General features: G+C 46.5%; 1 protein-coding gene across 1 annotated transcript in view; it reads left to right on the top strand.

The window, feature by feature from the left end:
- Positions 1 to 16,407: 16,407 nt before the first annotated feature.
- The window catches only part of TFPI2 (tissue factor pathway inhibitor 2), a 52,359-nt gene continuing 41,483 nt past the window's right edge, over positions 16,408 to 27,283 (top strand). Inside the window, exons 1-2 of the mRNA XM_078664411.1 lie at positions 16,408 to 16,687; positions 18,019 to 18,198. Of these exons, the coding sequence (XP_078520537.1) occupies positions 16,612 to 16,687; positions 18,019 to 18,198 (256 nt within the window). The 5' untranslated portion in view covers positions 16,408 to 16,611. The remainder of the gene's footprint in view (positions 16,688 to 18,018; positions 18,199 to 27,283) is intronic.

The raw sequence follows: 27,283 nt of genomic DNA, 5'->3' as shown, positions 1-27,283 counted from the left end.
GACGCACCTGCCGATGTCTCGAGAAAGTATGACGAAACTGCAAAAAAGGCCGCAGCTCGGACCACCTACAAGAACACCATGACAGAATACCACCAATGCATCAGATCTACCAAAAGGACCTTTATCCAGGACAAAATCCTCGCCAACTCTAGCAACTCGAAGGAGCTCTTCAGCATCATTCAGGAATTCACCAAAATCCCCAGCGAATCCTCAGAAGTCATACCTTCCCAAGATCTCTGTAACAAACTCGGCACCTTCTTCCATCTCAAAATTAAGTCTCTCTACAACAACTTCAACGAACAGGCACCAGACACCAAAACCACTCCTACCTCCAGCAACGCCAGCCAGCCCACATCTCCACCTTGACCCCAGTCACCACCAAACACACTGCCACAACCATGAAGAGCATTCAATCAGGAGCCCCCATGGACCCCTGCCCACCGCACATCTTCTAGAGAGCCCTCGGTTTCATAGCACCCCAGCTACGACTCACCATCAATGCCTCCTTCGAATCCGGATCATTCTCCGAAGACAGGAAATGTTCAGAAGTCAAGCCACTCCTCAAAAAGCCCTCTGCAGACACAACAGACCACAAAAATTACAGACCCATCTCTATCCTCCCCTTCACGGCGAAAGTCACTGAGAAGATCGTCAATATCCAGCTCACGAACTTCATTGAAGCCAAGTCCATCCTCGACTCTTCCCAATACGGATTCAGCAGCAACCAAAGCACCTAGACAGCCCTCCTTGCCGCCATTGACGACATCCGCACTCTCTTTGACCAAGGCCACACAGCTGGCCTCATGTTACTAGACCTCTCTGCAGCCTTTGACACCATCTCCCACTGCTCTCTCACCGCCAGACTCCACGACGCTGGCATACAGGGAACTACCGTCAACTGGATCAGCTCTTTCCTCACCGGCCGAACCCAAACAGACTCCCAACTTTCCTCTCCAAACCCACGGAGATCAATTGCAGAGTACCCCAAGGAACATCACTCAGCCCCATGCTCTTCAACATCTACATGGTCCCCCCTCGCCACCTTCATCAGGCAGCATGGACTCAGCAAAGTATCCTACACCGACGACACCCAGCTCATCCTCTCCCTTATGAAAGAACCCAACACCACCAGACTCAGCTTCCAGGAAGGAATGAAAGACTGTTTGAAGCTGTTTGAAGCTCAACTCAGAGAAGACAGAAGTCCTCATCCTCTGACCCACCCCCTCAGCATAGGACAGCCCCTGGTGGCCCACCGCCGTCTGCAAGCCCCCCACTGCCACAGACCACACCTGGAACCTCAGCATCATGCTCGACTCCTCCCTCACCATGACCCAACAGATCAATGCGGTCTCCTCCACGTGGTTCAACACCCTCCGCATCCTTCGCAAGACCTTCAAATGGATCCCTCCCAAATCCAGGAAGACTGTCACTCACGCACTCATAACAAGCAGACTGGACTAAGGAAATGCCCTCTATACCGGAATCAATAAATACCTGCTCAGAAAACTCCAGACCATCCAGAACACTGCTGTCAGACTTGTCCTCGGCATCCCACGACATGTTCACATCACCCACCACCCATGTGACCTCTACTGGCTCCCCGTTGTGAAGAGAGTAACCTTCAAGCTACTCGCTCACACCTACAAGTCCCTCCACAACACTGGACCCCATTGCCTCAACGAAAGAGTCTCCTTCCACGTACCCAAGAGAAGGCTCCGTCAACCTCGCCCTGGCCGAAACACAATGCATCCACAGAGCCAGAGCAGGTGGAAGACCCTACTCCCACATCATGGGAAAGACCTGAAACAAGCCCCCACTCAACATCAGATGTTCCACCACTCTGCAAACATTCAGAAAGAGCTTCAAGACCTGGCTCTTTGCCTGATTCAAAGCTGCACGCCCTCACCTTCCCCAGCGCCTTGAGACCCTCACGGGTGAGTAGCACGCTTCACAAATCCCTGATTGATTGAATGCTTTGTTCGGTTGTACTGATTCTTTCATCTGTCTCCATCTATCTGTGAGAATTTGCAATTTAGCATTGGTCTCTACTACAAAGGGACGTAGAGCATAAATCTCTTCAAAAAGAAGATCCATAGAGATGGTCTGGAGCTGTTTTGGATGGGAAGGAGAATCTTTTTTTCAGGCGTTTAGTGGGTGCCTTGGCAGGCGCAGGAGGTACATTAACATTGGATGAGGAAGCACCTTTAGGCAAGGAGGTCTCAGAGTCCTCCATTGAGGCAAGATGTGTGAGAAAATATGAGCGATTTATACATTTGTGAGTAGAAGGCGTCAGCAAAGTTTTGTTTTTTTCAGTCTGCCCATATGAGGAGGAAGTAAGAAGCAGGTCAGAATACTTTTAGAATAGATATCTCCTTATAATAATCCTATGTACTAACTTAGTTGAAATATCACCGCACATATTTAAGTTTCATAAAGAAAGTCTGTGAAATCCCGTATCTAGATAAGTGAAGAAAAACAACATATCAGCACTTAATTTGAGGAGGTGTGCCATAGAATATAGCTGTGCAGCATCGATGTGAGCAAGGAGGAATTTGGAATGCTCAAGCCGCTATTTAGCAAGCGGTCATTACCTCATAAAATGCAGCGTGTGCAAAGTCGCTCCGAAAACGAGAGCTGCGTTCTTCTTAATATCTGGGGAATGACCACAGAATAACTTCAGTTTTTACCTCCAGACGAAAGTACCAACACACTGACACAGCCGCGGCCGGCAGTAGGAGTTCCTTCAGGGCGGTGACGTGGGGAGGGGGAGGGGCAGGGTGGGGGCTAGTAATGTATGGATTACGGAGTTTAACAGGTAAGTAACCATATAAATAAATAAAACAAATTTTGTTGCGCGCACTGCATCCACCCGCGTAGCTAGGGGGGGGCGGTCCGCCCCAGGCGGCACCTTTTTTGAGGCGGCTGAGGCGGCCACGGCCGCACGGGCGGGCCGGCACTCTCACTGACTGACTGGAGGAGGCCCGGCCGAGGCCCATTGCGGCTGCGGAGGCCTCTGAGCTGTGACTAGGGCGGCGCGGTGGCCCGTGGCCGGTGGCGCAGCGCTGCTTAACACATAATCACGGTACCAGGAGGAGACACTTTGAGTTTTGACCCGTGGGCCGGCCGTGCGGTGAGTCGGCCGGGACAGTGACAGTAAATCAGATCTCCCATTCTGATTTAAGCACAGTAGCACACCATGCATTTAATTATAAATGTATGTCGGTGGGTTGGTTTCACTTCCGATTAGCAATCACGACGTCATCAACTCAGGTCCCCCACCTCCCAGCCTCGCTCACAGGGCCGTCAATCAGGTAGCGTGCGCTGTGCGCACAGCCGCAACCAGTGACGGCCCTGTAACATGATTTTGGGCCAGCCCTCTCGCTGCTGCACAGTAGCCAGCCAGCTAAGCAAGTGTGACCTGTGACGCGTTACGTGCTGCGCGCTCACCGCCCCAGCCCCTCCCGTCGTGTCGAGGAGTGGACTGTGGAGACCACCACCACCACCATTCTTCTTGCCTGGCCTGGCCGGGGCCCTGCTGCCCTGCCTTGTTCAGCGCTTTACAGTACTGTACTGTCTCTCTGTGCTGTGGGCTCTGGCTGCAGGCGGGAGGCACACACCAAAATAATTGAGGTGAGAGGGAGTCGGTCGCAGCGGGGCCACGGGGGGGGAGTCGAGTCGAGTCCAGAGATGGGGGCAGACATGATACCAGGGTGGTGGGGCTTAATTATAGCGGAGTTTCAATTCAAATCGTCCATTTTCCCGTATACATACTGTATCGGGTGTCGAACAACCTGCAGAATAAAGAGTACAAAGATTTTAGTATCAAATATCTGCTAGTGGTACTTGAACAAAAACATATTTTTTGAAACAAAGTAACCCAAATTCCAACAACTGGAGATTGAAATGTTTATCCATCCAATAACCCTACATCAAACTGGTTGTGCAAAAACATCATCATTCTTTTGTAATGGAGCACAGCATTCATAGCTATAATGCTCACTTTTTATACATTCCTTTTATCAACCTCAAGCACATTTTAACTTTTTTTGTGGCAAATAGGTGGATCTTTACCTTCTGTCTTATTTTTAGATACGATGATTGTCATTATGAAATTCGGAAAAAACACAGTTGTCAGATCATTACAGGCCAATATATTTGATAGACTACTAATTAAATAAATTGTATTACTCCTTTTCAAGAGTTTGATCCTTTTGAATTATGGCCAGGATGATATTGGTTAAAATGGTTTCCTAATGGAAAGGTTTTCCTTGGAGAACACTAAACAGAGGACACCAAGAAAGGCTTAGACTATGTGGGAAAGTATTTCCTCATCCACAACTTAAGAAGCTGAAGACTGAGAAAACGTTCTATAAATATGTGGAGGTGTTGTACAGAACATCAAAAAGCATGGACTTCAGAAACTGGTATTATCTTACTGAGACAACTGTTCTCGATCCCCAATTTGAAGGAGTAAAATCGCTATGTGTGACTGTGACATCTTCATAATTTCAGTGTAATTATGAGTGACATTTCAACTACTATGAGTGACACTGTCTTGCAAGCAGAACATCATACAATGAAGACGAGGGAAACTTATAAATATTTGAAATTAGACTCACTTGAGCATAGAGAAACTCTGAGAAGATCTTAAAACGGCTGCAAATGCCAGATTTGGCTGACTCACAATTACGAACTAAATTATCAAAATCTTGTCACACCTACTAGCAATCTGAAACCTTGGCAGCTATGAAAGAGGGTGGGCATCACTTCACATGACAAAGCTTTGAAGACCATGCCCATACTTACATATTTCATAAAAGTGTCGATAGGAAGTATGTGTTTTATTCTATTGCTATTTAATTGCTGCCCTTGTACAATGCTGCTTGTATAATAAACTCGTGAATTTTGGATAGAATAATGTATTGACTAATAAGGAAAAAGGCGAAAATAATGCTAATTAGGCAAAAATAAAAGAGAAGGAGCATGTTAAAACAAGGAGAATAAAACAAATCACTTTAGCCATGTGGTGGCTGTTGTCCAAGTTGGGATCATGCAAAAAATGAATGTGATAGGAAAAGGTTTATCTCATGGACTGTTGTGAACGTAGTCGGTAAAGCTGCACTGCAGGGGCCACCTTATTCATAAGCAAATGTTGTAATCTGGAATGTAAGACGTTTCAAGTAACTACTAATATCAGCCTCAGATGCCACCACTACAAAACAATAAAAAGCGAACATCTCTAAAACAGGTCACGTGGCTCTTCTAAGAATGAATACCAAGAAGAGCAAGGACTAGCGTTTAGACTGCCGAACCATAGGACCCTAAACTGGATGTGATGGTCCTAACACAGAGCTAAGCTGCCTCAGGCCTGTACCATAAATTAATCAGAGTCAGCTGACTCACCGACTCCAGCCGCCGAAATCCGCACATGACATGTGTTACAGCAATGATTGCTGGGCAGGCTTCAGGAGAGGCTGTGAGACACCCAGCTGGCTGTAGTATTTCCGAATGCCACACCAGTATGGTGAGAGGCCCCGGGTCCGGTGCACCGCCCCCTACACAAATGTAACTTTCATGATCGAGGTAACTGTTAGCAGCAATACTACGTGTCTCTCCTCGGAGACTCGGACATCTTTCAAGTGCTAACCGTCCTTTTTCCCCATCACCCCCCCCTCCAAGGGGCGGCAATCTGAGGGGTAGCCCCGGGCGCCACAAGCTCTAGCTACGCCCCTGACTGCATCGCATTTGGTGATGCAGTGCATGCAACGAAATTCATTTTATTTATTTATATGGTTACTTACCTGTTAAAATCCGTAATCCATACATTACTACCCCCCACCCTGCCCCTCCCCACGTCACCGGCCTGCAGGAACTCCTACTGCCGACCGCGGCTGCACTGACATCTGTTTATTCAGCCGTGCAGCTCCTAAAGATCGGCGTGCTGAGGGAGCCGCGCGTATAAGGAAAAACAAAGTTGGAGGTTCGTGAAGTGCTGAGACCCAAAACACTCACTTCAGTACATCTCTGTTGTTCACAGAGTTTGCGACCCGATTATCAGTGGTCTGCAAGCATTAGAAGCGTTGTCAAGACTGCCGGTGTCTGTGCCGTGCTGAGGAGGCTCACTCGGATGCCGCCATCTTCCTTGGGCGCTAGTCACGCACCCTCTGCTGTACATCTGACTTAGACTTGAGCGATTCTGGCATATGTAATGCAGAAAGTGCTGGAAGGTGTTCAAATATTTGCAGCTTTTCAGTGAATGTAGGAAAATCAACAATTTAAAGAAGTTTAATTGAAAAATAAATGCTAGTCAAAAGAAATGACACAAATGTATATCGGGAATTGTACAAAGCTGTTTATAGTTCACAGCTCAAGATTTGTAAGACAAATTGAAACTGGCTAAAACAAACATTTATGTGACTGCATCAGTCCAGTGTGCACATAGAAGCGTCTCACTATTCATCTGGGTTAGAAATGGGACTTTCTTTTGCTTGCTCCACCACCACACCACAGGAACATGTAGATGACTGGAGCTTCCCATGCACTCCACGGAATACTTCCTATTCAGACCATACTGCAAACCCATGTCAAACTATGCACACACAAACATAGGGCTAGCCCCTTGCCAATCAGCTAAAGATGGTAGGTAAGGTACATCTGTGCAAATGTGACACTCTATCTTACATCCAATTCTACCACCCTCGCCGCTCTCTCCATTCCACCTCTCTGGCGTTAGTTTGCACTCCAGTGGTGAAGCGTTCCCGAATAGACGGACGCTCCTTTCAGCATCAAGTGGCTAAACTATGGAATAATCTGCCATTTGCTTTGAGACTTTCTTAGGACTTGCTCCCCTTCAGGAAGGCTCTTAAAACATGGCTGTTCCAGCAATAATACAGTACACTGGTTTCTGTATTTTTTTCTTCCCTTTAATGCTAGCCTTCATTCACACAACGCCGGTACACTCAGCAGAGTAGCTGTGCGCTTTATAAAACCCCTGTTAACATAACATAACATAACATAACATCTCTGTCTTACGTCATGCTTAGGTACAGCTATGTCTTTACTGCCCGGAAGTCCGTTGGAACAGGGAGGCCGTGAGATTTTCCAGGAGAGAGAGAGTTCGCCGCAGCACACAAGGTCCCTGATTGCGGAGCTGATCGCGGGCTGAGCAGAGAACAGTTACCGCGGTTACTGAAGTTCGGGACTCCCCCCGCCTGTCTCCTTGCCTGAGTCTCCCCTGCATGAGAGCCAGCACTGCCAGCGCCGCAGGAGCGGTTAGTGAGTCGGGGGTCCGGTGACGGGTCCGGGCTGCCACGCCCACACCGCTTCAGCCCCGCTTCAGCCTGCTTGAGCCTGTCCCGGTCCCGGCCCGCCCACGGTAGCAAAGCTGTAGCAAAGCTGCCGTCGGTGGCAAGGCGGGGGGACCCAAGGGAACAAAAGTTAAAAGATGAGAGGAGAGTGAGGCCAGAGCGGCAAGAGGAGCTGTGGTGTCCCAGTGACATTATTGAACACGTGGACCCTGGTTGAGTGAAGAGGGGTTACCACACTGCAGCACTGTGGTCCTGGGCTTGTTGAAGTCGCGCCAGGGCACCAAGGCGGACTCCAAGACCCAGGAACCTTTGCCAAATAGCACCAGGGCCGGGAGCAAGCCGCGCCTATCCTCCCCGGAGATCCGGCGATCCTGCGTGGAGGACCAGAGAGCCGGAAACCCTGCCCGAAGATACAGTGACCACGTGAACAACGCACGCCTGATTGTGGAGGTGAGGTTGCTGGGTACTGTTTGCCGTTATAGGGGAAAAGACGACTGGGAGCTGAAAGCACTGCCAGACTTGGCGCCTGTTCCTCCATACAGTTACTGGCAGTTGCTCGTGGTAGGGGTAGCGTTGGGCTCGCGCGCGAGGCATGTGGCAGACCCCGGTCCCCTGCATAGACCCTGCATAGCCCTCGGAGTGGTACTCCCGTCTCTTCTAAGGATTGAGGACTGATTAGGTGCAAGCACATGCACCACAAAAGAGCAGATAGTTAACATCGAGGGACCCCATAGAGCGTAGCGGGGGGCTTGAAGCCTCATAAGACTCAGAAAACCCGAGGCCATCCTTGCAAACAGCCAACATCTAAGCCGGAAGCCGAGGAAAACAAAGCAAACTCGCTGCTCTAGCCATCAAAAGGCGCTCCCATCCGAGTAAATAACCCATAGAGCCAGAGGGTTGGCAAAAAAGGAAGATGAGGTCAGGGAAAATCCGAACAAACCCTCCAAAAAACGCAAAGAAGAAAGTTAAGACCAAATCTATCACGCATCCCCCAGAGGGTAGCGCTACTCCCGCCTTAATCCCCCCCATCTATTCAATTTTTGGATCAATGAACCCCACTGGCAAATTTCTCTTTCTGAAAGATCCCGTGACAGCTATGTATTCAATGCCGGTAACACCAAAAGGTCTGCAAAAACCAATGTCGCCTAACATATTAAGTACAAAGTCGACGGATACAAAGACCACCTTGTTTGCCCCTAGCACTATTGCTGAAAGGGCCAATGGAACAGAGGGGACTCTAAACTGTATGGAAGCCACCCACGGTAAAAATAAATACATGATGCTAACTCAAGCTCAAGTGCATATGGAAAATAAAAGTTGTGATCCACCACAAGGAGAGGGACTTGAGAAATCATTAACATCAATACTATCATCAAATAGGTCCTTGGACTGTTCCATCGAAGGACATACAATTAAATGTATATCAAATAATTGTGATACAAACTTATCTATGACTGGAAGCAAACAACCCACAAGTAAAAGGGATCAACAACACAATACCAGTACGCATGACTCCTCCTACAAGGTTCATCCACACAATCACTCAACCCCAAGATCGGTCCCATGCTCAAGCCAAGCATTAGTAAATTGTACAGAAAAAATAAAGGAGCGCTACCCCGGGTGGGCACTCCAAACATCTACAAAGAATCACGAAAAATCTTTAACACACAAGGACCACTCGGACATTAATTTAACTGAAAGTAACACTGAGCAAACAAACACCCATGACAAACCAACAATTATTACAAAGGAGGACCAGGATATAATAACAAAGGATTCATACTCGAAAAACTCATTAATCAAGGATCCATTAAGCAAAAATATAATCGAGATATCCAGCGAAACGAATCAGGAACAGGACAATGAAATACTTATAGATTCATCAAATGATCTTGACGCAGATGACCAAAAGGAAACATCAATAATAGAAATCCCAAGTGTTTCTACAATGGCTGGCTTAGCAATAACAAAAAGTCCTGGGAATAGTCAAAAAAGAACTCAGGGGCAGAAAAATGTCACAACTCCGAAAGAACAAACACAACCGGAAGTCATCATTAATCACAATAAAGTGCACCAGTGCCAGCAAGAAGCAGGACAGGATGTTAAAGATAATCTGGAATCCATACTTATGCTACACAGTGCACTGGGGTGTATATTGGAAACCTCTATTAAAACTCTCAATATGCAGTCAGACAAACTCGACATACAAATACATCTTATGGGTACAATGGCGGAACACATAGCTGGCATAAATAAAAAACTAGACATCATGGCCAGCACATTCAACTCTATCAAGGATCAGATTCGCCCAGGTACACCATCCAAGGCATGTACTTGTCACCCAATACTGGAAAAACTACAGGATTTGCCATGTATACTCAATAACATCTTACAGGAATGTAAGTATGCCAACCAAACTAATAACAGAACCCGGATTGGCTGTGATTTAATTTCTTTCGACCACTGTCAAAACACACAAACAAGCAATGTAATTAAACACAGGAATACCAAAGAAAATAACTCAGTTGCCTCGCTGCAGCAAATGGCAGATCAAAATAATAAACAAAATAACCCAATAATAACACTTGATGAAATAACAGAGGAACCAAAAGCAACATGTGTTACTTCCCCAACCAGACAAAACACCTGTTCCAATCTACCGGACACAAAAGAACAATCTGCCCAAGATGGAGGAAAAAATCATAATAACCAGAAGAGCCTAACCAAACGACAGAAAAAAAGGGCAAGAAAAAAACAGAAACCATCCCTCAAAGTGCGCACCAGCAAGTAAGGTGTCATTAACCAACTTCCCCATCTTCGACCGGGCCAAAATAAACTCAAAATATGAGCACAATAGCGAAAAGGGACCATGCCAGCCGATAAAAACTAGAGAAAACGATGGTAAAGACCGGAAGACTTTGACTAAAGATAAGGAATACAATTTGACCCCAAAAACCCCCAATGATCGAGCACGTAAAACACCATCAAAAAGAACTACACATACAGAGGGGGTTGTCCAAGCTAAAGCCCTTGTAGAAGGGAACTTTACCAGCATTGATCATATGACCCCTTCCACCGCCACTAGTTGTACAGATATCAGCCATGATCCAGGGGCTAGTATCGTTGTACAACTAAATAAATCACTAGAGCGTTTTCAATACGAGCCAAAAAAAACGGAAATCGCTCCAGGCCAAAAGGCCGGCACATTGTATGACGATAAACTCTACCCCACAAATGAGCATGAACAGAAAAAGTACGAGGCAAGCAATTGCAGACCCTACAGTCCTGTCGCTAAAAGCGCAGACAAAAAACAGAAAGCTCCGTCAATCTTGATCACAATCCCAAGTGTTAATCTTACAACAGGGAAAAGCGACATCGAAAACAACAGGCAAATATCAACAAAGGTGGACAGAAAAACTCATGATTACCTTCAAGTAATGTTTGCCACTGATAAAAGAGTAGTACAGCAAAGACCAGATATAACAAACTTAGAAAGGACAGGACTACGCCCTGAGATACCCGCTGAGGAATACGGGTGTCCCTTGGAAATGGTCGGTGCAAAATGTGCAGAACGAGAAGCAAAACCTTTACCCAGCATGTTATTCATGCAAACTCAAAATGACACACATAACCAAACAGCAAAATATTTGCACGTCAATGCAACGGGTAATGAGAGTTATAAACCAACGAAACCAAGCCAAAATGGTAAAACACCGATCGTCACTGACCAAGCAACCGAGGTGAAATCAGCCAGCACAGGAAAGCTACTCTTTGTCCCCAACTATGAGCCACAAGGCTCACAAGACTTCTTAAATCGCGGGAATATACTCCATTTGACATCTTCAATTCCAAGTCTCGGCTACCTAACAACTGCTGACCTACTCTCAATTGAATTTATTGCTTCAAAAGACAATGAGACGAAGGAAAGCACGCTCACAACCTGGAGGGAAGTGGGAATAGTAAAACACATCCTTTCTGAAATGGTTAAATTCGAAGAGTGGGGAATTACCCTGAAAGAAGTGATAAACTCAGGTTACCCATCTCCTCTGCTAAGAAAGTATAGCAAAAGAGAGAATCAAGTTCGGATAAATCGACCAACGCACTCAGTGCTTCAAGGTGCTAGGGGGGCAGAATCAGCTGACAATGAACACCTGAGACAGAAATCGTCTCCTAACATCAATTGAACCCACAGCCAGCTAGATGATAACGAAGGAAACACCATAAAAATCCTCTCCTGGAATATCGCCGGCGCAAAAGACATCGAAAAGAAGCACAGTAAGGTTGCTTCCTGGGATCTATATGACATCATAGCCCTACAGGAAACGTGGCTAACAGAACCAATTGATGTACCAGGCAGAATATGTTTCCACGTAAGTGCGATCCGCCTCCAGCGCTACGGGCGGGCAAGTGGGGGGCTTTCAGTCTACATAACAACCGCCATGAAGATTAATGCTACACAACTGGCATCCTCGACACCAGACATGCAAATTATTACGTTGGAAAGCTAAATAAAGGGCAAAACTAGATCTATTATCTTAATTAACATATATGCCCACCCGAAAAAGGCACTTAAAAAAGCGCTCTTTCAACGCATCGTCACTGTAGTATCAAACATCCGTCTTGAACAACCAAGTTGGGAGGTTATTCTTACTGGCGATTTCAACTCCAACCTCCTACACGAACCAGAAGATGAGGATAACATTAATGTAGCAAATGAAATGTGGAACGTCGCACCCCAGGAGATTCCACTGGTCAAGAAGAAAGACAAAGAGGGCAGTCAGCTGATGTGGGATCTTGAACACCTTGGGCTAAGGGTAATAAACGGTAGATCTAACCAGGATAACCCCCCGACCATCACTTACACAGGCCACAATGCAAGCTCCATCCTGGATTATACAATTGTAACATTACCCTTGCTAAATCAAATAAAAAACTTCCACATAATCTGCTCTCTAGATAGTGACCACTCTAAGCAATATATCGAGATTATGCTGACTATAACTAAGTACCCGCAAGCACCTACGATAGCAGGTAATACTTCAACCATCAATCTGAAGCAATTAAAATGGACGAGCGAACCTCTCCCTCAAATAGCGCATGACGCCAAGAAGCAACTCCAAACGATAACCCATGAGCACGTCCTGTGGACAGAAACCTGGTCGGAGTATTTGGGAAAGCTTCCCAGGACCAGCGTCAATTTCAAAAAGAAAATCTCTCTCAAAAGCAATACCAATTTCAATAAAACTACACTCTCATTGAGGAGACACTTACAAAAGTTAACACGACGAGCATATGGCCATAGCCTAAATCCCAACATCTGGCAAGCAGTCCGGATAACAAAGAAACAATACAAGAAATTAATCTGGATAGAAAAGCAAAACCAAGCATATGACTTCTGGACTAAACTGTTGTATAACATAAAAAAATCGGACTCCAGGGCCTTCTGGTCACAAGTCAACTCCCTAAATCGAACAGCGCAACCAATAAGCATGACCTGCATTACTGAAACTGTATGGGCCCAACATATAGTCGATACATTTTTAATCAAGTCAGTGACACTGTTAACAACAACTACAACATCCGCAAGCAAAACATCCGAAATACTGGAGCAGGTAGATCCCACGTCTGTCCAGGCTAGCAACATGTTCAACAATCATGAAAGTATGGATCGACAGTTGCGGCAAGATGACGAGTTTCTCATACTACAAATAATTAAGAAAAGCAGGCAAGATAGCGCACCAGGTCCTAACGGCATCCCGCAGGCCATCTTCAATGAGGACCCCCAGTACTGGGCCAGCAAATTCAATATCCTGTTCCGATCAATAAACAACACTGGTCGAGTCCCAGATAGCTGGAGGGGAGCTATCATAAATCCAATCTACAAAGGTGGAGATCGCAAAGATCCGAATAATTATCGCCTGATAGCCCTCATTGATGCTGAAGCAAAATACTATGCATCACTTGTACTAGCCGATCTAGCTCAATGGTCTGAAATGAACAACAAAATACCGCTGAACCAGACGGGATTTCGCCGCGGGACGGGAACCATGGCAAATGCCATGGCCCTGTGCCTGATTGCTGAAAAAAGTCTACAAAACCACCTGGAACTCTACACTTCTTTCGTGGACTTTAAGGCGGCATTTGACCGTGTGAGCAGGCAAACACTGTGGGCTAAACTGAAACATCAGGGCCTGCCGGACTCAATCCTCACGCCAATTATCGACTTGTATACCAATACTTGGATGCAGGTAAAGATTGACAACGGGCAGCGATTAACACGGAAGATCAGTACCGCTGACGGCCTAAAACAAGGCTGTGTGTTGGCCCCTATCCTCTTTAATCTGTTTATGGCTGACCTGACAGTAAGCCTAGACCAGATTAATGCTCACCCTCCCCGGCTTGGTAATCTCCGTGTAACACATCTATCCTATGCCGACGATGTGGTGCTATTGAGTCAGACGAGAATAGGCTTACAACGTCTACTGCAAGATCTGACCAGATACACCAAACAGAATTTGCTAGAAATAAACAGCAAAAAAACCAAGATCATGGTTATAACACGACGCCACAAAGCCCCACCAGCCTTCCTAATAGACAACGTTAAGCTGGAAGTGGTGGACAGCTACAAGTATCTGGGGATACAACTAGACAAGCGCCTTAACTTCTCTGCACACTTTAGAGAGATTGATAAAAAGGGTTCAACACTATTACATGCCTTTGCCAACTTAGCGCTCGAGCTCAAAGGCCCGGTGGTCTCCCCCTTGCTAACCGCAATGAAAGCAAAGTTACTGCCTACAATTGCATACGGGAGTGTATTACATCATGGCAAAAGTGCAACACTCATTGACAAAATACAAACCAAAGTCTACAAGCGTGTATTCGCCTTACCAAACAACACATCACCGGCACAAGTAAGACTTGAATTTGGTTTGCAGTCGCAAGTGCTCTTGAAAAAGTATGAGACCATCAAATTTTGGTATGATCTTTGGAGGAACCAGGAAAATGAAGTCTACCACGCCATGTGGGAAGCAATCCAAAAAAGTCCGAACTCTGAGTACGCAAAGTACTTAAGACTATCGTTAGAAGAAACTGAGTTGACTACTCTCTGGGAATCCAAGCTTCCAGTAACATCATTCAAACAGGTGGTTAACACCTTGACCGCGGCGACGAAGCCGCGCCCTGTGCTGGACATTCCAGAACAGGGCGCGGTCGTGACGGAACCGTTCCGTCATCAGCACAGCTCAGCCGTGACTGATGACGGAACGGTTCCGTCACCAGCATGGAAGGGGTTAAGAAGGCGGCCAAAAGGCACTCGCTATTTAACGATAAGTTAACCTTCAGTCACAGAACTCATGCCTGGATGACCATTAAATCATATAAAAAGCCTGTACCAGCAGCCTATTTAGATCTTGCCTTCTCGCCATTGGGCAACCTTCCAACAAGTGCAGATCAACCGAAATGGAGGCCTCAAGAAAGTAAAGAATGCGAACTTTGTGGTGCAGGTAAACAAGACTTCATCCATTTGATTTGCATTTGTTCAGCCATGAACAAAATTCGTCGATGCTGGCTGAAAGCTAAGTTTAAGGAATATGGAGTACGCACCTGTCGGTCTGCGATTGTTCAAATCCTATGCTCAGTGGATCCACAATTGATTTGTAGAACAGTCAAATTCATTAACAATTTTGAGAAAAAGCGAGGCCTTCTGGCAAAGACCTGATCTCGATACCAGAATTCCCTTTATCATAGCAGAATTAGGGTCCTCATCAAGCTTATCTTCAAGAATGTTTGACAACTGATTTTATAGATTTTATCTTTTATATTGTAGTGTCAATGTCTTGCTTTTTAAACATAGTGGCATTTTTTCTATATTGTAATGGTTTTAATTAACTAAACAATAAAGAATTTACTTACTTACTTACTGCACCCTTCAAACCACACACATGACACCAAATCCATTCCCAAAGGGCCACTCTATATACACAACCTACAAACCATGCGCCGCAAACGAAGTAGCTTCTTACTCGAAGATGGTAAGTATACACAAATATCGCCCACTCTGCTAGATGTTTATGTTTCATGCCATACATGAAAGCATTTACTAGTCCATTACAACATGTCAGGCCTATCTCTCTGAGCTGCATGCTTTACACCAAACTGGTTCCCACACAGGCCACTACACAAACACTCACAAAACCAGCAATGCACAGCAAGTAGAAGCCTTCTACTCGACCACCGAAAGCTCTTTGGAGACCTATCAAAGGTGTGAGGTGCAAGTGCTACCAGGTCCGGCTTAAGGGCAGTGCAACCAGTGCGGCCACACTGGGTGCTAACAAGTGGAGAGGGCGATTACTTTAGGGGGGTGCTGTGTTTAGCAATAACTTAAGATTAGAGAGATGAGGGGCACTTTAGCCTGGTGGTAGTGAGAAAATTTGATGAGGCGGTCATGGAATTGTGGCGTCGCCAAAAATGATTGTGGCACCAGGCGCCACTAGCGCTAAAGGCGGCCCTGAGTGCTACAGTACAACTTGGGGGGTCTCTATGTTTATGGACAAAAGGGACATCTTGGTTGAAAGTAATCCAGATAATGGAGTAGTAAAGCGCCAGGAGGCCTAATGCAAGCAAGGAAAAGTGCCAGCAAGCCGCCTGTTAGTTGGATGCAGACAGTGGTAACTGGGTACAGTTTGCCCCTCAAACCCCTACGCTCCAGTGCCACTATACCTGCTGCACTGATGATGTCTTCGCCCCTGAAGTGAGTAAGTCATTAGTAAGGACTGTGAGGAGCAAGACAGGTGAGGGGGTATTGGAACATTTTGAAATCCTGTGTTTTCGGAATTTTCCGGTGGTTTGCACACATGTATGGCGCAGGTTTTTCCATCACTTTGTTGTGCTCCAGCAGCAGCCCCGTGCCGGCCGTACCAGCCCCCCTGCTGGGGTACTTCCCGAGTTGCCCCTGGTGTATACCAGCGCTAACACCCAGGCGTCATGGAGCGACCAGTGCCCCGCACAGGCACCGCGCGGTGTCTTAGCGGGCGTGGCCTCTTTGGGAGTGCAGCGTGCTCACGTAGGGACCCCCGCGCTGACCATTTCTGTAGAAATTCCTCCAGCTCACTCACTCGGTGGGAGCCAGCAGTGCCCAGAAGTGAGAGTGAGTCACGGGCGCCCTCCCACACATTGCGCACACGGGAAGGTGCGGCCGGGGCTCTCCCGGGCCCTTTCCCTCGATAAAAGAGCGGGCGGAGAGCTACGTTTGTGTCTGCACCCCAAGCCTCCCGCAGCCAGCACCTCCCGTCCCGTCGACCCGAAGATGTGCGCAGCACCGGCTCCTGCGGGCGTCTGCCTCCTGCTCCTCTGGCTGTCCGCGTCCGGGACACCGCTGAAAGGTAAGGATGGAAACTTACGCGACTCTGATTGGCTCGCGTAAGAGTTCGGCGCAAAGCACGGCGTAGTGCCCAAAGAGTAGTGATAAATAATTTAGCACTGGTTCACAGGCTTAATGGTTTTTAGAACTTTCATCTTTCACAGACGACGAGAAAGGCGCTTTACTAATCTACCTGTGATGTGTGCAACCGCTCTGGCCGCCAGGCGGGAAAGGTACACTTTTGAGTTCTTGAGTCTGTCTTGTGACAGGTTACATTTCTTACGTTATTAGACATAGGTAATATGTACGCATTTTCTGAGTTGGCAAGAGCTATATAAATGCAAAGCACAATAAAATACAATACAAGTCTGTGCGTTCTTCACAATATGTGGAAAATCAAACTTTGAGGCTAGCACAAGTGAGGTCTCTGTAATTGCTTCGTGACCTGCTTTGAGTCATCGGATTCTGTCAGACACATCTGGGTGAATGACATCGGGGTGAAAAACAATGGGAAACTTCCATAAAGGAAGGGGAGTGTTTTTTTAGGCTTCAGTCAGAGGGATGTGACGGACGAAGCAGATAGTTCTCACATTGCTGTCACTTGCATGCAGAGGCGGCCCTTGCTGGAATCACCCCTGAACAGAAATATCCTTATTTTTCTTGGCACATTCCTTTTTTTCTAACGCGTGATGATGTTTTCCCCAATGGAACACTGCCATCTAATTGAACATGGCTACTGTATTATGGTCCACACGTTCGGTATTAGGAATGTTACCTCGGCACCCTTTAACTACTACAGTTTTTAAAATATCTAACATAAGAAAGCACACAGTTATGATTTTGGTTTATCCAAATGTCTATGGGAGGTTGTGGGAGTGAAGCTCAAACCCCGTACCGTGCTTACATTTAAAAAACTGCACCATAATTGTTATCATCTTGCCAATAACTCTTCATGCCTCGCGTTTGCAGTTTCTAAGCGCTGTAAACCTTTACTGACCTCAAAAGAATAACAGGGCGAGTGCACTCGGCAGATTGCCACATTTGCCTGTACCAAGGCTCTCGGCTGCTTGAACCATACTCCAATTTTAAAAAGCTTTCAAATGAAATTTAAAGTTGCATTATAGCACGAAGGTAGATTATTTTAACCAACTTTATAAACATCACTCGTTGCTAAAACTTCTGTCCAATTTCAGATATATTTGTTTTTGTACAGCACTGGGTTCTCCATCAGGAGGATATGTCTGTATACAGAGGAGTAGGGGTCTGACTATCTCCAGAGTGTCTCACTGTCGCTGTTTGTAACATCCTCTCTTTGAGACCTCGGACTATAAAAACTTTTGACTTTATTTCCAGGCAACAGAGCGACGTGCCTCCTCCCACCGGACGAGGGGCCCTGCAGGGCGCTCCTTGCTCACTACTATTATAACAGGCACACTCAGACCTGTGAAGAGTTCTCCTTCGGCGGCTGCGATGGGAATGACAACAATTTCGAGACGCTCGAGGACTGCGAAAAGGCTTGCTGGATGATCAAGAGTAAGTCACACTTTTCTTGTTACCTTATATAGCGCTAGAACCTAACTGGGGCGAGGAAGCGCTTTACTAGTTTCCCATTGCAGAACTTAGTCTGCAACAACAGGGTGATGAATTCTCAGAGATATCCATGTAAACTTAGATGCCATCTGCTAAAAATAAATCTATTCGGACATACGTTGGAGAAGAACCATAGAAACCTGTGTGTGATTTCCCACCTCTTGGCACTGAGTGATGTATCATCCCTTTTGCTGGATATTGGTTCTCCTTACTTTCACATTATATAACTTGGCACAATTGTGTCCTTTTGAATTGAGAAGATACCTGGAAGAGAGGGACCACAGACTACACCAACAGAGTGCAGGGGCCAAACAAAGGGACCTGCGCTGTCTTTATTCTGCATCTCTTGCTTTCTTTTTCCCAGAGTTCTTTAGGAACCATCTTTGCTGTGGTTGCTTTGTGCCTATGCAAAGCCCAACGAGGAGCAGCATAGAACTAGAAGAGAACCAGACCCTGAGCTGAGGCTGAACAAGGCCTCCATGAGAATCACTTCATCCTGTGACCCAAAGGGCCTGTTTCACGACGTAAAATAGTAAATCCGCACCCATAGTGGAACTCCTACGAAAGGATGCAGTGTTTCTACTCTTTTTCAGAAGCATTCCCGGCAGTAAACGCAGAAATCAGTGCCAAGTGCAGCTTTTCAGGCCTACCCCATGGAATGCCATTAGACATGGCCTAAGAGCTCCCATTTCCTGAATGCAGAATTTATTTATTTATGTGTAGTCTTACGCAGTGCGAGTCAGAACTAAGGGTGGGCGTAATGCGTAATTCTGTGTGGCATAATCATCTGGAATGACCCCAAAAAAATTAAAGCAATTACACAAAATTACTCAAGAAGAGTAATTCTGCAATTAGCGCCATATTCTTAGTGCAAAAATGCCCCCTCCCATCCCAAATGGACGTGGGGATGCATTTGTTCTAAGAAATAGCTCTAAATGCAACAGAAAATGAGTAGTGAGCACAAGCAACTGCTCACGCACGCTAAATGTGCTTGAGCAGTAAGATTTTTTCCCCCAAGTTACTCCCTAATTACGTGAGAGGGTGTAATCACATTATTGGTAATTCGGTGTCAGAGTAAAGCGGAATTACCAAAATTACTCTGATTACTCTGCTGTAGTTACCTCTGGGCCTTAGCCAGAACCACTAGGGTAGCAGAGTGTTTTACATAATTAAGTCAAAGGTATGCAAAGAATCTAGAGAGGAACAGATTTGCATTGCACAAAATGTAGGGGTTTAACAGCTGGTCTGCGTAAATGTTCATCTATATTTTAAATGCTGTAGTTTGTAATAGGAGTCACGAATGAGGTGGTAAATGGAACAAAGCGTCTTCTTAGAAACTTAAGTTGCAGTGTGACTAAGCAAAAGAAAGGTGGCCATAAAAGTCAAATATTAATTGTAATGATTTTACGACTTCTGCTGGCGACTCCTTAAACAACGTCAGAATAGAGTCGTATCATGACTGAAAGAGGAGATGAAAGAGTAAGGTTTTAGCTTCTTTCTTGAAGATGGAGTATGAGGGATTGATTCTTAGAGGTTTCGGGATAGAGTAATAGATCTTGGCGCGCCTGCCCGACAGACAAAGAAATCCGATGAGCAAATGGACATTTCTTTTCTTTATTTTTTCCTTGTAAGGAAACTCTTTCATTTCCATCGTCTGGACGATCAGGGGTGATCCATTTCCCATCCAACTGTGGTGAAGGAGTTACTCCAGCCCTTTGCTGGTGCAAAACATTAACAATTTTCTGGGTAGGAAAGGCTCAGATTTTAGTTAATTAATACCTACAAACTTACATGTTTGTGTCCATTTGCAATTTTTTAAGGCAAAACACACTTTAATGTACCCAAGTCAGGCGAGGGTATTTAATTGTCAGTGAATTCCGCAGTACAAAAACCAAATATGCCCTGCTCAGAATCGTTCTGCGAATTACTAATCGCCTAAATGAAACATTTTTCGGTTGTAATTTCTATGACTGAAAATGGCCTTGTGAACTGGACCCATACTTTTTATGTAAGTCATAGCCTTTTGATTCAAGCAACTAAAATGTGTCTCAATAAACTTTGCCTAACTTATCGATTTCTCTCTAGAAAAATGCACACTTGCACGCACTGCTGTTCAAGCCGTAGACAATGGAAACTTGCCTTTCCCGTGACTAATAACTGATATGACATTGAAATGCAAATACAAAACTAAATTCGTTTCCGCAAATAGGATAAGCATAATCCATCATGGGACTTAATGCAGCTGATTTGCCATTGAGCAAAGTAAGCACTCAGTTGCAAAGATGACGTCTGACTCATCGTGCTCGTCAGCGGATGTTCACGCTGTACGTCACGTCCTGGTCGTGCCCGCGCTCCTGGAAGCCACACACCCAAGCATTCTGAACTTTGTGTTGTTAAAGCATGGGGAAAGCGGCCTCACATCCTTCATTAATAAAGTGCTAAGAGGCCTAATAAATATCTAACGTTGCGCTATGCAAATTCTCATTAACATGAAGCGATAGCCTGCTAGTGCATCCGAGTCTGTGCCGGCCCTAATTTTGGAACATAAACAGCAGTGTGATTAGCAGAAAGAAAATGATTTTGGAAGCAAACAAAATGCAGGGCGCAGAGTTCGTATTCCGTGAGGAATTCTCTCCGGATCACATTGGCAGATTACCAGGGAAGCACATACTTGTTGTATTAGTAAGTGCAGGATGCTGCCAGCACTACAGCAATGTCTGAAAGGGTAATAACTACCACTGAATACTATTAAGGTGTGATCTACGGCAAGTCTGCACAGAGTAAGCACGTTTGTCTTCTAAAAGGCCTGTGCTGTTAAATGCTGAGCTCAGTGACTAGATTGCGCCTGCATCAGGTCGCAGACAGGCATCTTCGTTCCAATTGGAGAACTTCATTGGTGATGGCAAAAAAGAATTCCAACTTGTCCACTGAGAAGAATGCACCCCGTATCATATACATCCCACAATATTAAACTTAATATCGGGATTCCACATAGACTTTTGAAGTAGGACTTTCTTCCTTACTTTTTGAAGTTGGAAATTAAATACTTATTTAGGGAATTAAGTAATACTCAGTCCAGTTAGGAGATGCTTATGCTCGTTAAACATTTTTTGTTTTAACCCATGGGTAGTCGGCGGCGGCCGGTGCAGGTAAGCGCGGTGAGGCAGTGGGGTGGGGTGGGGTGGTGCGGGGCGAAGCGGGAGGGGGGTTGGCAGACGACGGGATAGGGAAAATTAAATAAATAAATAAATCATACTCCGCCGTCTGTCATCATGACCCCAACCCGCCCCGCCGTGCTGCCACACCGCCCTTACTTGCACCAACTGTGGCTGTGGGTAGTTCCTTTTTATAACCCATGCTTTGAATGAATAATCCGGTGAATGATGTCATAAACAGCTCGAAACCCAACCTGAAATTGTCAAACAAAACAACATTCTAGAATGACTACTGTAGGTGACTTTTAGTGATGCAAGAATTGGCAAATTGGGTAAAGAAAGGTTTATTCCCTAAACCGGATGACCCCTTTGACTTGTAGAAGGGGGTCCAGGTAATCATTTTTTTGCCCTAAAGGCCCTTTTCAGTTCAGGTAGCAAGAACATTAGCCAGTGCTTAATTTGTAAAACAAAAGTGCAGGAGGTCAATGGAGATTGTTGGTTGTGCTGCCAGGATTGCTGAATGCCAGGGTTACATAGTCTAGATTCACCTCATACCTTTTTCATCCACCACCCCACACTTCGTGCCTCTTTATCTCACTCTCATATTATTTTTCATATCTGCTTTCTCCCTTTGTCACCATTTTCATATATTTCTTCTCCCCTTGCTCTCTTTTCTGCCTTTTGCTTTTTTTCTAGGTAAGTCTGCTGATGAAAAATAGGCCCCCAGTTCCCCCAAAATATTTTGTATGTGAACCACCTGCAAACAGTGCTTTGCTATGGTACAAAGCATATGACGTTATTGTCCTGGGCTGTTTTAGAATGGTGCGGGTGGAAGCTTGGGGAGAAATATGGGTATCTGTTACTCTCTGTTTTTTTTTTTAAATTTCAAGAACATTTGACTGATTATAGGGATTAATAGTGGGCAGTGTAGCACGTATCTGCTGGGATGCATTCTGTTAACTAGTGACAACATTTAGGACTCTACAATAGCCACAGTGGGTTACTCCATGTATTTTCCTAAAGTGAGGCCCATCAAAGCATCTATAATATTATTTAAGCTGAAAGTTACAGAACCAACATTGTTGTCAAATTGAGTATAATCTAGCATTCTGTTTTCGTAGAACTTTGTCACTATATTATGCAGGCTTTTGAAAAACGCACTAAAGCAAGTGCTTTTAGTTAGACACATTTGAAGAATTTTGACTTTCTTCTCGGTCTAGGCGCTATCTGGCTACTCGTTCCCTTCCTGTTGAATGACTCGTGGTGATGTAAATGTCTACAAGTTTGGTATCCAAATGTATTTTCTAGTCGTAGGATTGTAAATGGCCTACGTTATAAAATACTGTTAATTACCAGGCCTCATCACAAGACTACCATTTGAGATCTGCAAAAATAAAACCTGATACAGCCTGTTTTTTGTTTCAATGTGTGTGGCCTTTGTTACACATTTAGGATTGCTCAATATTTTTTTGGTCTTTCAGATTTGTGCATCATTTTTAAAACTATAATTTAGAATGAATCTGAAACCCCTTTGTAGCTGTAACGCATTATGATACAAATAGCTTAATAATTAGATTTTTGTTTTAATTATAGAATAGATCTCACGTTCTGCTCTGTTCTTGTTGTGGGTTTTTTATTGAGTGGCTTAGCAAGAGAAACGAAATGTATTGATGCTCCCATGTGCACCGCATAGGAGATGTTCACGCTAAAAGCTGGAAAGTGTCAGCACATATGTCTAACTGCAGAACAGAGGTGGCTGGAACTCTATAGAGTTTTTTGAATCAGCACACACAAGAGTGCACTTTGCTTTAATTATTTTGATGTCTCTTTTTTCCCATATTCACGTTTTTTTTAAATATATTGCTCGTAATTAGTTTTGTGCTCACAAAATGAATACATTGCTTAGGGCATAAACCAGTGCTGCCCACATTATTTGGACCCAAGACCCACTTTTTAGTGTGACAAGCTTTCGCAGCCCACATAGCTTTAATGGACATAAGGTGGTGATTTTTTAGTGTAATAAAGTATCGTGTGGTAGCATATTGTTATTTGTAGACACCACACTTTCCATTGAAATACCCACTAACTTTGCACAGACATGCAGTTTTGCTGATAAACTATATTGCACACAAATCTTAAAGTGTAAGAATCTGGTCTCAGTGAATATTTATCAATTGTGCATCACCAAGTAAAGTGTCTTGATTTGTTCTGATCTTACTAGAATCTTTGTTTATATCACACTTCAGAATTATAAAAAAATATATGTTTCATTTTGCATTCCTAACTGCTGAATGTGTACAGTTCCTTTACAGATATTGACATTTTGTTGTGTGTTGAAAAAATGACACCCTGCAGCTTTTCTTTCCAACTCCCTGTACCCCAGCAGGATCGTCACATAAGTCACTTTATTTTTCTTTCTGACTGCAAAGTGAGCGAAGATCATAAACACCTGTCTCTGTGTTACAAAATAAGCAGCAGAAGACATAACCTAACATTTGACCACTGTCTTTGAAGCTTTGTAACTGTGACATAATAATTACAGAATTTAAAGGTATCTTTATTTATTGCCTGGAATTTGTTGACCAACCTAAATCTGTCTCCAACAGACATTTTGGGAAACTGCCATCCACACATTAGAGGGCAAATTTTGTTCATCGATAAATGTGTGTAGTCAGGCCTGGGTGGCATCGTAAATGCCATCTTGCGAAACATCTGCCAGATTATTTTGTGCTGTTACATATACTAATTCTTTATAGTGCAAAAGTGGCAGAAGCTGGGATTCGCAAAAATCCAGACCCATTAATATCAATCAGCCGCGGCCGGTAATGGGAGTACCGGCCGGGCGGTGACGTGGGGAGGGGCAGGGTGGGGGGTAGTAATGTATGGATTACGGACTTTAACAGGTAAGTAAACATAAAAATAAATAAAACAAATTTCGTTGCTTGGACTGCATCACCAAATGCGATGCAGTGCGCGCAACAAAATTTGTTTTATTTATTTTTATGTTTACTCACCTGTTAAAGTCCGTAATCCATACATTACCCCCAGGTCCCTCCGTCCTCAACACCTTCATACTTAACTAGTGGAGATGACCATCTCCCGACAGAAAATAAAAACAAGAGGAATGCTGGGACACTAATACTGCCCCTCCCCCCGGGAGTACATAAGCAGTACTTACCCAGCAGACCTCCTGTTCTTTTTTTCTGTCTGTCGACAGAGATGATGGTGTGCTGGTGCTGCTCCTGCTGGGCTTGAGCTTCTTTTCTCCCCCCGCCCTGCTGCCTGGCTGTGTGGGCGTGGGGTTCCCTGGACTGCCTCCTGGCCTGCCGGGCTTGCTTGGAGTCAGTCTTTCCCTGGAGCCGGTGTTTGGTTTCCTGTGTTCCTGGCTTTGCTGTGTGACCCTGCACCTGACGGCCCTTTGTGGCTGGTGCTGCCTTCCGGGTTGCTTCCGGGTCGCGGGCTCGGCTTCCCGAGCCTGGCCGGGGAGCCGTGCCTTGCTGGATGAGCTCCTGATGGTCTTCTGCTCGGCGGTGCTGTGGGGGCCTTGTTCCTGGGGTTGGCCCCCACTCCTGGTGAGTCCCGATTTCGGGATCCCTTTTTCTCTTCTGCCTGGCGCTCGTGACCCGTTTTCTTTCTGTTTAAGAAGGGCCCTGATGTGACATTTGGAAATACTTGTTCTTGTCACTTTCATGCAATGTGTTTGTTTCTTTCTCCCCATGTCGACGTGGATGTCTCTTTGGGAGCTGAGGGGAGCTGTGCTTTTTTGTGTTTCGTCCTGTATTTGCCAGCACGCATTCACGGCTGCTCCTGCACTGAATTATTTCTGTTTCAGTGTTGTCAGTTCACGGAGTCCTGAACGCTTATTTCTATTTGCTTTTCTTCAGCTCGGAACGGAACGCCTTCCTTTACATTACGGCTGGCTCCTGGCCTCGCTCCTATGGCTCTCTGATATGCCCCGGCGGGTGTGCTTCATGGGGCTGCAGGGTCTCATGCTGTGTGGGCTCCCCACGCTGTGCCGCTGGCAGCGCTGGGGTGTTTCCTGTTCCAATTCCTGGTGTCTCCTTTGGAGGGTTTCTGACGAATGTCCAGGACTGTGTTTTTTTTTTCCGTCCTTGTGGTGCTGTGGGCTCTGTGTGTGGGTCATTCCTTTGGTCCTGTTACCTGCCCTCTGATCCGGTGCTTTGTGGGGTATTGGCGCAATTCTTGCGGTGTGTTGCATTCCCTTTGCTGGCCCGCCTGTGTCATCTGCTGTGGGGTGGGGAGTTCGCCTCTCGGCTGGTGCAGTCCCCCTCCTGTCTTGTGTGCCGGGTTCGGGTCTCGGCGGTCACACGCTGCGTCCTGTGCTTCTGGGCGGGTCGCTTGCTATTCCCATGGCCTTACGCATCTTCCTGTGTCCTCATGTGTTGCGCCTGGTGCCTTTGCTGCCCCTATGCCTCTCCTTTGCCTTGGGTGTCCTGGGCGAGGTGCCTCTGCTTTTCCCTGAGCTTTTTGTGCTCGGCGGGGGGGGGGGGGGGGGGGGGGGGGGAGGAGGTTGTTCAGGGATTTGCGACCCTGGTTTGCCTTCTGTTTTTTTGCTTGCTTTTGTGGCATGCTTGTGTGGCATGGAGCGCTGGGGTGTCTTGTCCCTATGCTGCTTGTGTATGTGTTTTTGTCACGTTTGCATTTGCGGTGGGGGCCTTGTTGTGTTGTTGGCCCCCGCTCTGGCTGTTTTCGCCCGCACTTTTTTCTTCTAGGTGCTGCGAGGCGCTGGGCTCCGTGGTTCTTCTTGTGCCTCTGGTGTCGCGGGCGCTCCTGCCCGTGGGTTCGAGTCCGAAGGATGTGCTGCTGCTGTCTCTGGGGTCCACGCTGATTGCCTCCTGTGTGGCTTGTTCCTGGTCTGCGGCCTTGCTGCGGGCCCGCCCCGGGTCTTGCTGTTTTCGACTGGTGGGCGTTCCGGGGTCTGCTCCCTTTGGTGCTCTTCTTCTGGATGTGCCTGTGCTCTTGGCAGCTCTGTGGGCGTTCGCTCTTTCTGTTTGTGGCTTGCCTTGGGTTGGCGTGGGTTCCGGTCACCTCTGTGGTGGCTGGTTCCTTTTTTTCGCTGGCTCTGCCTTTGCTTGCTCCTGGGGTTCCCTGTGTTGTTGGGGTTTTCCTGCGTGCTTGCTTGCACCTTGCTCTCTGCTGCGTGGCGTTCCTCTCTTCTTTGGTGTCGGCCTGTGGGGGGTGCGTTCTGTTTCCCCCTCTGCTTCGGGATGCCTGCCCCGCCTGGTGGTGGGTCGGTGTTCCTGCTCCTCGGGCCGCTGCAGGGGTGGGGTCCTGTGGGCTCCCCTGGTTCCGGTTGGCCTGCCGTGCTGTTTTCCCTTTGTGGCCTTGCCTCAGCTGCGGGTTGGCTGTTGTGGCCTCTGCTCCGCCTGGGTGTCCTGGTTCTTCGCTTCCTGGCTTCTGTGTGGTTGGTCGCCTTTGGGGCTCCTGGTTCCTGGTCCTGTTACTCCCGTCCCTTGGGCTGTGCCTGGTTCCGCTCATGGAAAAAGTGCTGGCCTGTGTCTTGCCGGGGGCTCTTTGGAGTGGTCTGCCCCCTCTGCCTGCACTTGGGTGGCTTGTGCTGCCTTGGGTTCGGCGGTTCTGCTTTGGCCCTGTCTGCTCCTGTTCTCGTCTGTTCCCTGCTTGGTGCCCGTTTGTGGTGCCTGCCTGGGTCTTCCGGTTGGTGTGGGCTTCCCTTGCTCCCGCTTGGGGCTTCTGGTGTTGTCCGGGGGCTTTTCTGTGTGCTTGGCCTGGCTGCTTCTGCGCTGGCTCCCCCTGGGCTGGCTTTTGGCTGTCTGCCCCTCCTGTTTCTGCCGGGGTGCCTGCCTGGTTTGTTCCTGTCTGGGGCCTACGGGCTGCTGCCGGTTCCTGTCATG

The sequence above is a fragment of the Lissotriton helveticus genome, chromosome 10, assembly GCF_964261635.1.
Source record: "Lissotriton helveticus chromosome 10, aLisHel1.1, whole genome shotgun sequence".
Classification (NCBI taxonomy): Eukaryota; Metazoa; Chordata; class Amphibia; order Caudata; family Salamandridae; genus Lissotriton; species Lissotriton helveticus.
The sequence above is the reverse complement of the archived record's forward strand: the minus strand, read 5'-3'. Positions and strand labels throughout refer to the sequence as shown.